At 37.9% G+C, this 17,484-nt stretch overlaps 1 protein-coding gene across 1 annotated transcript; it reads right to left on the reverse strand.

Moving 5' to 3' along the window:
• Positions 1-11,002: 11,002 nt before the first annotated feature.
• On the reverse strand, positions 11,003-16,795 carry LOC108681655 (the record flags this gene model as incomplete). Its single annotated transcript, XM_018170708.1, has 3 exons — positions 11,003-11,056; positions 13,326-13,944; positions 16,675-16,795. Coding segments are annotated over 3 exons (794 nt in total), but the record flags the coding sequence as incomplete, so codon positions are not given.
• Between the last annotated feature and the right edge of the window lie 689 nt (positions 16,796-17,484).

Raw genomic sequence — 17,484 nt, forward strand, 5'->3', positions numbered from 1 at the left:
ACTTGTTTTTCCATTATGTTTCTTCTATAACTTGGTTCAAATTCTAGCTTTGTACTCATTTCATTATTATTCTCTTTCCAGAAACCTTTACAAATATTAAACAAAGTTCCATGCTGAACAAACTTCTTCAAACAAAGTGTCATGGACTTTATGAATATCTTTCAAAATCGAAGAAAAAAGAAGTGCTTGACTGATTTAATACATTTTTATATTTAATCCAGGCTTGTTGGTGATCGGAAACGTTTGACTTGTGTCAAACGTTTCAGCAATTATTGGTCCTGTCTTACCATTCACATAAGACTAGACTAGATCCCAAACCTCATCTCCTCTTCGCTTTTTGAAAAAAAAAAAACATTTCTCCTCGATATATTCTTCCCTCCAGGGTTCCATAATTTTCGGTAATGACCTGAACTTCAGCATTGCAAAATCTTACAAAAATTTGGGCCAAACTTATTAGAATCCGAATTGCACCTTCAAGGCGCTGCAAAGTTTCTCTGCAAGTCATACTTCTGAAGCGATGAACTGCCTTCAGCTCCGCTTGTGTTAATAAATCAACTCGACTCTAAATCCTCAGCTCACGCTGGATATACAATTGAAATTGCTGGCATGGAAAGCCTTGAATGAAGCCATGTTTTAAGAGAACAATAAAACTGTCGTAAATGCGAATCAATGCTTTGGACAGCCTTGATTTAAAGGCCGATTTAGGCGTCGCCGAAAATGAATAAGCGTTTATGGGCTACAGGAGTAAGAGCCTGCAGGCATGCACACAGTAAAATTAATGGATCATATTGTAAAAATAGTGCCACACTTTCTTACCTACATTACGAGCAGAGAGTGGACGTAGCACTAATAGGCCCTTGTGCTGGTTGACTCACACTAATGTAACAAGTGCATCTCTATCTGGACAAAGTCTCTCTCATTTCTTAGAGTGTGAACTGTGAAGATAAATTTCGCACTGCCTATATGGACCTTTCAGTATCGATGTCCATCGAGAGCTTGTAAGTGAGTTATTTGTAATGGAAACGCGTGTGAAGAACACAGATGAAATGTGTTCAAAACGTTCAATCACTTGAAACTTTAATTCGTTTTTATTCCAAGAGTTCGCACGGTACATATTAACTCTATTACACGGTACACACATTAAAATATTAATTCTTCTGCTATGTAAACTGCACATTCTCTACCTGTAGCAACATAAATTTTCATTCTTTTGACGTATGCGATGACGATATGATGAATTTATAAGGCGTTTTATATTTTTTAATATTTATTTCACTAACTACCAGTTTCAGATAACCTTCTACTTCATTATCTAAAAGACTAATTTTCAAATCCAATTGAAACAATATTTCGTTCATAAGAAATTAACATAGTATCTTTTAGTTATCTGGTATCGTCGCAAGATATTGTTGAGGCAGCGCTAGGTCTCGGTTACCGAGCACTCATGCCTTAATGCCTCGCTTAATGAGCATGATTCTGCCACTTTGAGGGACGCCTTGGCTTTGTCACTAACAAGAAACTTACCCTTTTTATTTGAGTTATATTAGTAGAACATTTATTCATACGAGCAATACCATGCCAAGACAGAGAATAAAATTGTCAAGTTTATCAGGAAGTTTGTAAAGAACTCTTACGTAAAAAGCCTCTCGTTTGCCACTATACAGAGCCGAAGGGGCAGAGTATTCAACGTTGTTTCTAACAAGATAAGTCATTCTTTTTTGAGTTCTAATTTTATGCTAAACAAGTATCGTGGATATCAGCATCATCATACCTTATATATTGAATACAATCTTGAAGTTAATCATGAAACCAGAAAGAAATGTTAACTGAAATGCCTCTCGTACGCCACCTAATTTGCAAGGGACTTGATACTGTATCAAGGCCGAGGCTAACAATAGACTGGTCCCTATTTTGAGTACCATTACCGTAGTCCAGTAAATATCATGGATACGAGAATTTTCATATCTGAGGTATTGAATACAATCTTCAGTTTATAAGGAATGTAAGAAACGAACTGACTGAGGCGGCCACAGTTTTGCAATGCAAGATAAAAAAATTTTCGTCGTGGTAGAGCGCCACTGCTCATGCCATGAGCACAGGTAATGTGTCGCTAATTATTGTCCTGCCTGGAATTGTATTACCTATAAACAGCATTTATATCGGATAAATACTTTGAAAGTAGAAGTTTTTATTCTGTCTTCGATATTGTTCGTTAATTACTGAATATTTATTTGAGCCAGAGTAACAGAACGTTGTTAAGCAATTTTCTGTTAAGCCTTTAAGCATATTCCATTAAGCATAATGTAGCCATTAAGCATATTCCTTAACATGAAAGGCATTTCTTTGTGCAGTCTTTCTACATTTAGTCTTCATGAAATACATTAACACAGAGGAGGATTATTGGATTCAAATTAATAATAACTTTTATTTCACTTCCCGTAAGATAAAATGCAACTTCCAATTCACGTCCATTATTTTTCCACTAGACTTTAATGGCGTTTGTGAATCGGATTGGTTGTAGAATTAAAAGGTTTCGCACTTTACTATCAGATTAAATTATCTCCGTAATAACTTATTGGTTTTCTTGTATTTTTAATAAAGATGGATAACATTTGTAAAACATTGGCTCCCCTCAGAGCTTGATGATTGGGAGCAACATCTTCTAATAAAATTTTCCAGTACTGCGAGTACGGAAATAAACTTTTCTTACCCTAGAAATATTAGTATTATGGTTATTTCCTCGTTCAACCCTATTAACGCTAAATATTTAATACCGCATCTATGATACTTTAATAATCTGTATCAGGTAAAGTACTTCAAACTCGCACAGCCAACCAACATCAACATTTGATTGTACACTCATAATTAATGAATGGATCACATTGTCCAAATAGTAACCTACTTTTTCTTACCGTCAGCACAAACAGCGGGCCTAGTAGGGATTTTACAAGGGCAAACTGGGTCTGGTTGACCGGGACATGGTTAAAAATTAGATCGTTATTTAACCAATGAGTTACTGAGTTTTCCGATTGCATGAACACATTTCCTGAAACTCATTTATAATCTCCATGGTGAAGTCATAATTGTTAATTATAGCATTTGGAAAAAATTAGTCTAATTAGTATGTCCGTGCTGATTTTTTATAAAAACTTTTTTTAACAAATCCTCTATTACATTAAAAACCACGTTAAATATATTAAATTCTATCTCTAATTCTAAGTTTATTTTATCAAAATTCTACGCTCTATTAGTCCCTTGCTCCGCCAATTTGCACATTTTTTTATTACATTAATTAATATAAACCTATGAACCGCCGTGTACCTATCAGCGACGGTAATTTCGCCTTAGATTTTTATTAGTCAAACGTCATCCCCAGAAGCCGAGGTAACAGCACAACTAACCATCAGAAAATAGACAAAGTCCCTCTAATTTTCTGAGTATATCATTTAGTATAGACTTGTCTCCATACGACGAGTGTCAGAGATGTGACAGCGCATGTCTGCTCGCTGCTCATGTTCAGCTGGTGAGCATGTTTGCTAGCTGCTCATGTTCAGCTGCTGATCATGTTTGCTCGCTGCTTATGTTCAGCTGCTGAGCATGTTTTCTCGCTGCTCATGCTCTGCTGCTGAGCATGTTTGCTCGCTGCTCATGCTGAGTTACTGAACATGTTTGCTCGCTGCTCATGCCTATAGCCGCTCATTTGCATATGATTTACATGCGTGCAGCAAGCATCGGCGCCGCAGCTAATGAAATGAGCGCCAACCAAGGCAGTCTTGAGAGGAGCGACGTAGCGGCTCGAGGTCTACAACTGAGTTGGGCAATGTACGTCAGATGTTGTACTATCAAGAATAATTGATAGTTCGTAACTCTGTCAGCCAATTACTGACGGCTTTTCAAGCTAGACCCATCAATCACAGGCCAGAAATGTGCCGCTATCGTGTACTTAGACCACTTTGTGTACTTGAGTGAGTTTTAATAGTACAGGTATCGTGTGATGACATCGCATTATGACATTGTCCGTCTGCTAAGCATTCACACTGAAAATAATATGATCCTATTTTACATGAACCCTATAACAATTAATCCAGCATGTAAATCTCTTCCTATTGAATAAATTTCAATATTATTATTAAGATGACAGTTACGTATGACAGTTACCAATTCCATATGTCTATTTATTAACAGCATTAATTTAAATTCACCAAGAAGCAATTTCGGAGTGCAGCAATGTCTCTATCTCGACAAATTGAATAACACATTTAATTGTATTCGCTCTAACGCACCTACAACGTATCCAGAGCTTTGTTCGTAAACAAGTCTTCACTGGACAACGTAGAGGCGGGCAGAACGGAGTGATATTACAAATGTAATCATAAAGCGACCTTGAAGGTAATTCGTGAAGTAATCAACAAATGTAAATTCAACAAATGTAATCAACAAAAACGTCTTAAATTTATTTTTTAATAAACTAGAAATTAAAGTTTCATTTTCTCCTTGGTAATCTTTAGGACATGTTAATTGAAAGGGCAGCCTTTCATATTCAAACCCAAGTTACCAAATGTCTATTTAAAAATAAATTCATTTTTTTCATGATAAATTACCGTATAATATAATTTATTCCGTACCTAAAGCTCAATACAATTAATTTAGTTTCACATAAATTTAACGCTTTTATTGTTAATCAATTCAGGTGTACAAAAATATAGCCTTACGAAACGGGGTTTCAGCGAAAAAAAATCGTTTCTAAAAAACCCTTGTGGTCCAGAGTGTTTCAAGTGCTCGGTATTTTCTTTGCTTCCATTAAAGCTTAATTTCCTGAGCTTCCGCTGCAAGATTTATCGTCTAACCAGGCAAGATCGATGGTCCAACTCTACACCGGATCGTCCGTCAATCATTGATGTAACCTTTCAATTTAGAAAATTGAGACGCCTTCTTACTTCTTCATTGTGGTGGCCGCTATGAAAAATTGTATGGGCCTCTTGCCTTGATAAGGTTAGCTCAGTCGGCTTAAAAATATCAGATTAATGGCCGCGACAGTTGAAACTGATTGAAAATTAATTCTTAGAGAGCATTAAAACATATTTATACTTCATATAACTGTTAATCAAATTATTAACAGTATATTTAAGCGATTGGATAGTTAATACCTTAGTTTGATCGCGTCTTCAATGCTCTGTTAGAGGCCATACAATCAACGGCAGTTAGAGGAGGCGAAGCATCAGTGATTGCCTGTAGCTGAGATTCACTTCAACACCCAAAAAATGAATGGGTTGTTTGTCCAAATAGTGACACTTTCTTACCCACAGCACGAGCAGCGAACGGAAGTAGCACTGATACGCCCTTTTGTCGGGTCAAAAATTCAGGATTAAGTTTAAACACACGGGGCGGGTCAAAAATTCAGGATTAAAGTTCAAACACACGGGGCGGGTCAAAAAGTCAGGATTAAAGTTCAAACTCACGGGCGGGTCAAAAAGTCATTATTAAAGTTCAAACTCACGGGGCGCGTCAAAAAGTCATTATTAAGTTTAAACACAAGGGCGAAAATCGCCTCACAATTTGGACAAGTCTCCCTCGTTTGCCTGAGTGCGCGGGGTGAGGGCATACGCGGTGCTGTTAATTTGAGGGTTTCTGCCTGGCTTTGCAGCGCCGCTGGTATTGTATTGCAAGCCCTCTGGTGGCCAGTCCCGGAGTCCGATTCACTGTGGCGTGAAATCGTTCTGAACCGCGAATCATTTCTGTTGATATCAAACTAAGTTGACTATTTTTAATACTCAAACTTAGTGAATATATATGAAAATGCATGTGCTATTTTCATAGGAAATTCTCGTAAAATTGTCCAAGAAGGCAAGTAAGCAAATAAGGTAAAATTCTGTTCATCGAATACGAATATCATACCGTTCAAGCTCCATGATTCTATACATTAATATATTAAAATACCAATCTATATAAATGTATTGAATATATGGTATTGCTCACCTTCTAATTAAAATAACACGGAATAATAATTGAATTTATTACAATAAAGAATATGGTTCTTTGTTCGGGGGATTGTTTGGAATGAAAGCTCGTTGTTGATTGTAACAGTTTCTGAAAACATAAAATGAAAACATAATTTTGAACGCAAAGTTGAGGTTAGTTAAAATTATAAACTATATTGAGGAAATAATCGAGGTAAACAAACAATAAAATGGTCATAACGTAAGTAAATAATAACGCAACAAATTGCTGAACAATCCAGGGCAAGTTTGGCTAGAAGCTGAGTTTGCCAGAGCTCGTCGACTCCGGTCCTACTTAAAAGGTCCAAATTTTATGCACACGGGATAAGTATGCTCCGTAAAAAAATCTTTACAATTATCGAACAATAAAGAATGTAGCAACAACAGAGCAAAGTTACGCTCTAATTGTATTATCTCATTCAAGATAATTTTCATTTGATATTTTGTTCATAATTATGAATCTGAAATATAGACTACGAGTAGAGTCGAGGTTTCTGCCCCTTCGTGATACATAGTAACATATATCAACTTTTACTACCCTTTATTTTTTTGCCCTTAAATTTACGTTGAAACATCACCACAATGTCAACCAATGCATCCTTGAATCTTGTATATGCCTCAACCCTTCTCAAAAAATTTTTTTATCGCATTTTCTCATTCATGAAAAAAATCACTATTGTGCTCGCCATGTCCGTCTGTCCGTCCGTTTGTCTGTCTGTCTGTCCGTCTGTCTGTCCGTCCGTGACTTCACGTTTTTGTCGACGAGAAAATGCGCTCTCTGTCACTCACTGCAGTGAGTACCGAGTTATATTTTTTTTAAATAACGTCTTTGCATGCGGTGTAGTAGCGGGCAGGAGCTGGAGATATACAGTGAAGTGCCATGCCTGGGGATATTATCTCCCTGGAACAGAGCTGTTAAAACAGCCATTGCGCTGGTGCTGGCGCCCGCGTATCGCGCTCGTGCAAACAGCAAAACAGAGACGTTCGTTCCAGACGAGGCTCTGAAGAGCGAGGCATACGAGCTCGCTGTGCATGTTCGCTTAGCTACACCTTAGTTTATTACCGCTGTCTTATCGTAGTTTGTTATGATGAATTTAGTCAGCTACACTGTTAGAAAAAACGGTGAAAAAACTGCCCCACTGGCGTTCTAGTGGCCGGTCGCCCCGTAAAAATAAACTGTTTCTCTGTTTTTATCAGATGTTTTACGGATTTCTAGTGCTAAATTAAAATAAAAAAGACGACACGGTGTTTCTTTTCACGTGCCGACCGGCCACTGAAACGCCGGTAATACCGTTGACGGTAATTTTTCTAACAGTGTATATTTAATATTTCACTGTCAACATTTAGTCTGCTATATAAATGCACTTCCTGAATAATTTAGTCTGTACGTGTTACCGTCACTGACACGTATCAGAACTTTGAAAGACTTTCGGTCTGCCAGATTTTTCGACCATTTGATAAAGGTTTGCAATATTTTGTACTCGGATATGATTCGACAAAAAACAAATTGCATGAAAGATTCATGAAGGGTATTCAAATCATTCATATTTTCATTAAAACGCCATTTATTTAGAGCATGCATTTAGTTTTGTTCTTTGATTTTTCCAGCACTTTTTCTGATATGCAAGCTGATGGAAAATTCCCACTCAAATAGAGTTTCATAAATGTATGTTTTTTATTATTTTTCGTCAGCGTTTGGACTGGATTAACTGTTATAATTAAAATAATTTGCGTCTGTTTCCCGTTTAGTTCAAACAGAGCGTGGGATGTATAAGAATAATTCATTCCTGCTTGATTAATGGATGATCCCCTTCATTCAGTGGACTCTGCATAGTTTCCATAAAGTATTCGTGTTTTGGTCTTTTTTTTTTTGTCATAAAAACTGATCGAAGACCGGATCGCTGATATGCTATCTACGATCTATTTTTAGTATTTTTTAACTTTTTGTGTCACATTAAAAGAAATTTTTGGAGTTTTTTTCAATTACTCATGCTTCATTTCAAATAACTCAATGAGCAACTAGCATTAAATTTCTTGTAGTATCACCATGGAGTTTTGTATTTTTACTTCACCCCACTTTTAAACACCATTTTCTATTACATAAGTTCAACAACTCACACCTAATTTCAAAAGAAGCCAGTAAGTTAAGCGATCGTATTTGAACGAAGACATTAAAATGAATTTCACATAGAGCTTTTAAACATCATTTTCTATTACATGAGTTCAACAACTCACACCTAATTTCAAAAGAAGCCAGTAAGCTAAGCGATCGCATTTGTACGAAGACATTAAACTGAATTTCACATAGAGCTTAGGTTTCAGGTCAAGCAATCACCTAAGAAAACACAACCTTTTCAACAAAAACGCAGCGATGTAACAATTTTGCATATAAGCCGTCAATGAGAAAAGGTTTATAATGCATGATGTTTTTTTTTTTGCATAGCAAAACTCTTGTGTTACAGTTGAACACAATACCAGCGCCCCGTTCACTTTGCTTCCTGAAGAACTCATTGCACTTGCCAAAGGATGCAGCGATTCAGAGCAAAGATGGCGACTGCAGGATGGTAGCCAGACCAAGGATATTCTGCCTCGTACAAGCGTCAGTTACATGGTAATTTACAGCCATCATTACGGTGGGGAAACTCGTGCCACTTTACTGCAATGGCCCTTCTATTTTGACTCTGGCTGGAGAAGGCGCATTTTGCGACCTAGCCGCACCTCTATCCTGCACATCCTAATCTATTGAATGACCCCGCCACGACACACACACAAATGTGTTCTCGCTCCAGCAAACACAACGAAAATCCCGCACCCTGGATGCAAACAAGACCCCTCCAATCCCGACAGGAGTTCAGAACCGAACCTGCATTGCACGACATCGCTATTACCACAGGTCGTGTGTGACCTTCCGCGCAAAGAACCGTCGAAATTCGCGGTGAGTTGTGTCAAATTCGATGTCCATTTCCTCTTTATTTATATATCCGATGGTGATTTGCTTTTAGAAAGAGGAAAATAACTTTTATCAGCATGTTTGCCACGGCTTTACTTCTACAAAGAAGAATTTTTTATTTGCATGCCTATCTTAGCTTTGTTTTTAGAAGGAATGTTATTCCTTTTCACTTCAGGAAAGTGGTACATTTTGTTGATATATACGTAGAAGTGACAACATAGAGGTAATCAAGAATTAAAATGTATGGACAAATGATATGTTGTCTAAATGTTATCAATCATTGCATTTGTAGTGCTGTTTGATTACGTCTTTTTATTTCAGCGGTAATGTATTCTCAAAATTATAATGCAAAATAACTCAAACCATTGCTTAATCTAATTTATTGAATGCAGTGAATCCATGTAATTTGTTTTAATAAAATCCAGCGCCTCCGTATAAAAAACGCCCCAGGCGCCCGCGTTGAAGCGAAGCATCAACGATACGGAAGCTCATGATTAATAGATCAGGAAAGCCAAAAGCCGTTCTTGTTTTCCTTGTCTTAGCAAAATGAAAATTGAGAACGGCTCATTAAGGCAGCCTGGTCGTCCATCATCGTTTTTCAGGGGCGAGTATCGTCTCCTACATGAGACTCTGCTCTGCACGTCATATCTAATGCAGGTCAGGATTAGGACAGGTACTAAACTAATGGTCTGACATGATATAGGAGTTAGATGTAGGCTAAATATTCTAATTTAATATTAGCATCACTTAAGGTGCAAACTAAATTTTGTGCTGTTGCCATATGAATAATTTTTGACAGGAATGACTAATGTGGTCACGAGTTCGTCATATTCAGGTTTATAGAGTTTCATCTATTCTACCGTCATTTACACATCACTTTGAATGATCTATTTTATCGTCATGTAAACGTCACGTGTATTAAGTTGCTGTATCATCTTTATAACTTTAATGCGTATGTTGCAAATATAATGAATTATTACATGATCAACTAATTTAACATAAACCTCATTTGTTCGCCAGAGCCTAATACAAAATTAAATGTTTGATATTTATTTTCAGACCACTTCTGATAGTTACCTTCCTTATTTAGTCACAAAACTTAAATTCCCGAATAACTTTGAAAAACTGTAATCCGTATTTAAATCGCCAGCATTACCACCAAGCAATCCAATCACTCCCAGCAACTTTGAGCTCCACGCTAATAACTTTCATGCAATGTTTCACGAATTTTCTAACTTATTGCATGTCGTAAGCGCTGTCGATTTTTCCGTGGAGACTTGAAAGTTGTTCGGCAGGCGCTGCGCATAACACGACTTTGTCACTCATTAGATATGCATGAAGCTGCGAGAAAATCAGGTTCTAGGCGCGTCAAGTTAAAGAATGTCCGATTCAGTACACTCAGAGAAATAAGTGGGACTTCCAAATAGAATTTCAAATAAAAATAGTCCCTAATTGTCTAAATAGCGATGCATTTTTAGGCCATGCGTGGGCCAAATCTTGATCCACTTTCAACCGGCAGAAGTCCATATTAGTGCCACGTCAGATCACTGCTTTTGCTGTGGACTAGAAAGTATGTCACTATTTGTACAATGTGTCCCATTTATTTTTTTCAGTGCCTGAGAAGTTTTCGCGTCCATTTCCGGATAAACTCAATCTTGTCGAACAAATTACGGACGCTTGACGCAAAGACGAATGTGAAATTGGACTGCGTGCATAGGAATTGAATTGAAAGAAATTTGGTTATATCGTAAGTAAACAAATTACGGGTCACAATATATCCTGCCATGGGATCAACTGAGTAATTTTTGTAAATTAAATGTTTTTATTATGTTTAATTTTTAATTAAAGCGTTTATTGAGTGCATGATGTTTACAGGAGCGATACAAGGACAGCGATACCGTCGTCCTATTGCATTTTTATTTTCGTTTTCATATAAAAAGATATTTTTATAACAGAACGATCAAATTCTCTGAACGAGTTCGATGGAAAATTTACGACTAGGTGGAACAAAATAAGTCATTGTCACCTGAATCCCCAGGATATTTATTCTCGATCTCTATTTGCTGAAGCGTTGGTGCGACACCTCGTCCATCACACGCCGCTGTGACACCTGTGAATAATTCTAACCAGCACTCAGAAAAATAACGTGACATCTGTGAAAAATTCTAACCAGCACTCAGAAAAATAAATGCATCAAATTGTCCAAATAGTGACGAACTTTCTCATACACAGTACAAGCAGAGAGCAGATGAAGCACTGATACGTGACTTTGCGGGACCAAAGTGAGTCAGGATGACTCACACAAGGATAAAAATATATTATGTCATAAAATATTTTATATAAAATATTTATAAAGAAATTAATATTTCATCTCAATTAAGATAAAATCTCACATATTTCTCTGAGTGAGGATATATCTCATCATCCATATTCAGATGACAAAAGTTTAAAAAGAATCATTAATTCCATTCAAAACCTGAGCGTACCGCTCTCTCTATCGCTAGAAAAAATGGCGGGGCATCGTTTTTACAGCGCAATGAATTTCATGTGTTCGAGTGGAAAGATCAGTTCGTGCACCGAGACAAATGAGTGGGTTGTCTTGTCCAAATTGTGACACTTTCAGACCCAAAGCACGAGCAGAGAAGTGAAATAAAAAATATACGCATTTTTACCGGACAAAATTGGCACGAGCATAGAAGTGAAATAAAAAATATACGCATTTTTACCAGACCAAATTGGGTCAGAATCAAACACACATGGGCAAAAAGTGTATCGATATTTGGACAGATTCCCACTTATTTCTCTCAGAGCGTTGCCGTAATCCCGCGGGCTGCGTTTAATCGCGCTACGCAGAAAAGATGGCATCGACATAAACCTTGGCACTGTCATTTGTTTAACAAGAAATATATTTGCCATCACAAGCGCCAGATCTCATGGTAACTTGTATCACTGACTTGCAATAAGCTAAGTGCTCAGATTTATTACAACTATTGTTCTAAGTTCCAAACTTTATTCGTGAACATTCAAGTGTTGCGCATGATTTTATTTTGGATCTGATGGCAATATTGGGCAAGACTCAAACCTTCATATTTTTTGTTTTAGTTTTATCAATTTTCGCTCATCTCGTCTAATATTTTTGTGTTTCTTTGCGTTTCTTCATGCTTCTTCGCGTTAAATGTGTTGTAGATTTCATTGTTTCTCGCAAACGTCATGAGGCGAGTTCTGAATGGCCATAGCTTTGCCTTCATTATTACTTCTTTACAATTATTATTGTATAAAAAGATTATCGTGGTGTCTGTTTCAACCAAAATTCAAGACCACGTATACCTATCGAAAGAGTGATAAATAAGTTTAATGGTTGGCATAAAAAAAGCCATCAGAACACCCGGTCAGAATGAACGTTCCCCGATCATTCATGACCCCAAGCCGTGCTTTAGACGGGTTCTATAACACAAATAAAAGTTCTGTCCGTGGTCAGCACTGCTCCAGACGGGTTCTATTATAAACATAAAAGTTCTGGTAGCCGTGACCGGGGCTACAAAAATGCCACCCCGCGGTGCCAGCCGCATTCTCATCGCCCATAAAGGTTAAAGCGAGCAGCACGGACCTGAAATAAACATTTATGATGTGCCCCCTTCCTAGGGACTTGTTTTTAATAATAAGAGTTAAATTAATGGCGTAGTACCTCTCATTTTTAATTAGCAACTTCATCGTATCCGTGGAGGCGGGTGGAGCTGAGTGTATTGCAGCGTAGAAACACGGAGAAAACCCGTGCTGAGGGATGCTCTTTTCTTATTAAACTTTTAATGTCGTACAGTTAAGTCACCGGGATTCATGCGATGAACTTTACTTTTATTATCGAGACTCAAGAGGACTTTTCCGTTTGAACGTCATAAATTGATTAACTCTGTGGTTTTTGAAGTGTTTAATATAAGTAGATTCTTTAATTTTACGAACAAATCCTATTACAGCAACAAAATATTTTCTTTGGGAATTATTAATTGAAGCAAAGTGACAAATTTAAAGAAAAGTGGCCAAACAAAATCAACGCCGAGAAATCAGAACTGTTCAACATGCAGATCAATCGTCCGATCAACTGTTCAACAGCGTTCTAAAGATTCAGTTGCATAAGTCACTACGCCTGAGCGATTGTCGTTTGCAATCAACCGGACTGATTAGTAGCCACTGCAGTTACTGAGAACAGCGATTACGATAGAACTAATGGACCTAATTTAGTTCGAAGTAACAGACCTGATTCAGTTTAAATTAACAGACCTGATTAGTTCTCCTGACATGAGAACATTATAGGATGGCTAAGAGCAGACCTTGACGAGATAATAGCAACTTTGCGTGCACAACGCTACTGAGCCCTCATTTACCCTCTTGCGGTTACTCTTTTTCCGAGGGTAACCTTCATTTACCCTCTTGGGGTTACTCTTTTTCCGAAGGTAACCTTCATTTACCCTCTTGCGGTTACTCTTTTTCCGAGGGTAACCTTCATTTACTCTCTTGGGGTTACGTTTTTTCCGAAGGTAACCTTCATTTACCCTCTTGCGGTTACTCTTTTTCCGAGGGTAACCTTCATTTACTCTCTTGGGGTTACTCTTTTTCCGAAGGTAACCTTCATTTACCCTCTTGCGGTTACTCTTTTTCCGAGGGTAACCTTCATTTACCCTCTTGCGGTTACTCTTTTTCCGAAGGTAACCTTCATTTACCCTCTTGCGGTTACTCTTTTTCCGAGGGTAACCTTCATTTACCCTCTTGGGGTTACTCTTTTTCCGAAGGTAACCTTCATTTACCCTCTTGCGGTTACTCTTTTTCCGAGGGTAACCTTCATTTACTCTCTTGGGGTTACTCTTTTTCCGAAGGTAACCTTCATTTACCCTCTTGCGGTTACTCTTTTTCCGAGGGTAACCTTCATTTACCCTCTTGCGGTTACTCTTTTTCCGAGGGTAACCTTCATTTACCCTCTTGGGGTTACTCTTTTCCGAAGGTAACCTTCATTTAACCTCTTGGGGTTACTCTTTTTCCGAGGGTAACCTTCATTTACCCTCTTGGGGTTACTCTTTTTCTGAGGGTAACCTTCATTTACCCTCTTGGGGATACATTTGTCCCTTAGTCCTGTATCCTTGGAGCTCGGACCTACGGCACGCTTAAGAGCCTCCTCATTTTCACCTTCATCACTCCAATTATTATTGATCTTATTTGTACACTTGCTGTGAATTATTATAAGATGGCAGAATTTTCTTGTTTATATGCGTACAATGTATGACCAGAGAATGCATTATAATTTTCAAGGAGTCGAACAATTCTTTAGCTAACGTTGGTAGATCAAGAGGCAGATTTTGCAAATAATAATAATATATTAACGACGTTTCGAATTTAGCGGCATTCATTTTCAAGTTAAGAGAAGCATTTAATAGTGAAAGTTTGTCGGACATTGGACTTTGAATTATTCATGTCCTGATATTTTGATGACGCATTTACATGCCCTTGCAGCTGTATATGCACGGACTAGATGCTCCTTGTGTCAGTAAATAACAAGTAGCTTTATGTTATCAAAGTCAGTTTCGATAGATTGACCAAACGATCAGTTTTAATACTTCCTATACATAAATTATAATTTGTTGGTGAGTTTTCTTTGTTTTAAGTATTTGTAAATTGAATCATTTATAAGTTTTTCAACATTTACGTTTTCATCCCTCGCCTTGAATATACTCCCTGAAATGAAGTATAACGAATTAAAGTTAAACCCCACACAATATTTTAATGCTCTCTATTTTAATCTGAACAATTGTAAATGCACTCTATTGTAATCTGAACATATATTTCTCAATAGCTTTATCTAGTCTGTTCTTGAATGCGTTCATACTCGAAGCGTCAACGATGTAACCAAGGAGGCTGTTCCACATGTCGGTGACACGAAGCCAGAAGAAATGTTGCCGCGTGGATAAGTTGCAGAGCAGCTTTTTTAGTTTGTAGCCGTAGCCCCTTGTGTTGGTTCTTGTTTCAAATTCAAGTTATCCTTCTGGGACTCTGTATAAGCCATGGGTGTACTTGTATACTTCAATGAAGTCACCGCGCAGACGTCGATAACATATGTAGGCTTGGAAACCTATATGTTATCGCCATTTTGCCGGTTACTGTCTTTCAAGCTTGGAATTATCTTTGTTGCACGTCTATGAAAACTTTTTTACTAAATTTTTGTCCTCTTAATATTTCGGTGACCATACGGCGTTTCACAACTCTAAGTTTGGGCGCTCGACAGCCACAAACAAGAGCTTATATTGGCTTTTGAATCTAGGATATCGAATGATCATCTGATCAGTCTAAGAAGTTTATTGGATTTATCAGGTTGCGCTTCGATATGCCAAGAAAATTTAAGCTCCTTGTTGACAGTAACTCCAAAATCTTTTTTCACGCTAGACTTTTCAATCATTACTTTTTCGTTGCAACCATGTCTTCTCATACTGTAACCTTGCTGTTCATTGTTCTTTCCTGGGTAAAGTACTTACACTTGTCTATATTAAATCGCAGCTGCCACCTAAATGCCCAGTTAAACAAACTATCAAGATCATCTTTCTGCTACACTTTATTTGACGCATCCTTAAACTGTATCACAAACTTTCGTGTTATTGGAATACATGGAGCACACGCTTGACACTACTTATGGCAGTACTTACTTTTATTAACAGCATCGTTAATAAAATCAACGAACAAAACAGGCCCAGGAACGCATCCATGTGGCACTGTGCACTGTTGACCAATCGATGATATGGTTCCTTTAATACTGACACGTTGTGGTCTTCCTATATTATAAAACCTCTGATCTATTGGAGTACATTTCCGTCTATTCCCAAGACTTCACGTTACGCAACAGCCGCTCATGCGGAACACTGTCAAATGCTTTGGCAAAATCTAGGCACACTGCATCCACTGGCTCCCTTTCGTATAGCAGGCGAGTCCAATCGTTCAACGTAGACAAGAGGTTAGTGGTGCAGGATCTACCGGCAATAAAGTCACGTTGACAGTCTGATAGGAGATCATTAACAGCCAAGTGATCGATAATCCTATTTCTCACAACAGATTCCACTACCTTACAAAAAACACTAGTGAGACTGATAGGACAATAGTAACCGAGGCTACTATTGTCACGTTTTTTTAATAATGGTGTCACTTGGGCTTCTTTCCAATCGGCCTGCTAAGTACTTTCGCTCAAAGTTTTTTTTGAAAAATACTAACCCACTTGAACTCTCATTTCACCCTTTATAACTCTTATTTAACCCTCTACAACTCATTTATCCCTATTGAACTCTCATTTCACCCTTTTTAACTCTTATTAAACCCTCTCCAAAGTATTTAGGCCTCTACAACTCTTATTTAACCCTCTATAACGCTTATTTAACCATCTACAAATAATTTAACCCCTATAACTCTCATTTAACTCTCTATAACTCTTATTCACCCTTCTATAACTCATTTAAGCATCTATAACTCCTATTTAACCATCTATAACTCATTTAACCCCTAGAACTCTCATTTAAATCTCTGTAACTCTTATTTACCCATCTATAACCGCACTTAAGCCTCTATAAATCCTATTTAACCCTCTACAACTCATTTAACCCTCTGAACTCTCATTTTGCCCTTTAGGCTCATGGCTCCTAAAACCATTGAATGTTTAAGTCGAGCAATGAAGTGCTACGTTCAAACTAACTAGATATTCACCTCGAGGCCTCGTGCTTATCGAGCTTCTCGTTGTCAGAAGCGTCAGGGTGACGGGCGTTTAGTGCTGGAATGATCAATGCTGTCTCATTTCCGACACACAATACGACAGCAGCAAACAACTCTACACACAGGAAAATGAGTGAGACCGTACTAATAGCGATGCACTTTCTGCCTTTGTGTTGCAATGCACTTTTGCCTGTGTCATGCTGACTCAGTTTGGCCGAGCATTAGAGCAAATCTAAGTTACGTCGGCTCTTTGCTCGTGCTGAGGTGTGCCGTGATTTGTACAACACTACCCATACATTTCTGTGTGTGCAGCAGACAACTCTATACCCCAGCCATACTAATGAAGCTCCTACATCACTCAGCCTCTCGCTTCCAACACTGCGCTTTAATTCCCAGAACTGGCGCGCTATAACCTCTTTGCTTTGCAAGGCCTACAAACGCCCTACCAATTCAGACGACGGCAATCCATGGGCCCATTAGTCATGTGCATTTTTTTGCAATTCCATGAGTCTATTAGTCTTCGAAAATTTTCTAGTGTTGGCTTGTCGCAAAGCATTGCAGGAAAAATGCCTATAATATACATATGATCTAATCACTGTGATTAAGTTTGTTTAGCTTCATCGGGTTCAGTTTGCAGGTAAAGTTCTTAATTTAGACTTCATAATCATAACTTAGTTTCTCGTTTATTTTAATCACATCAAAGATTGATACTGAAAGTTTGGAACTTTTTGCTTATTCAGCACTACAGCAACAGCAGACACCACAGCAGCAGACAACGCAGCAGCAGACAACACAGCAGCAGAC

Source organism: Hyalella azteca, unplaced genomic scaffold, assembly GCF_000764305.2.
Source record: "Hyalella azteca isolate HAZT.00-mixed unplaced genomic scaffold, Hazt_2.0.2 contig10572, whole genome shotgun sequence".
Lineage (NCBI taxonomy): Eukaryota > Metazoa > Arthropoda > Malacostraca > Amphipoda > Hyalellidae > Hyalella > Hyalella azteca.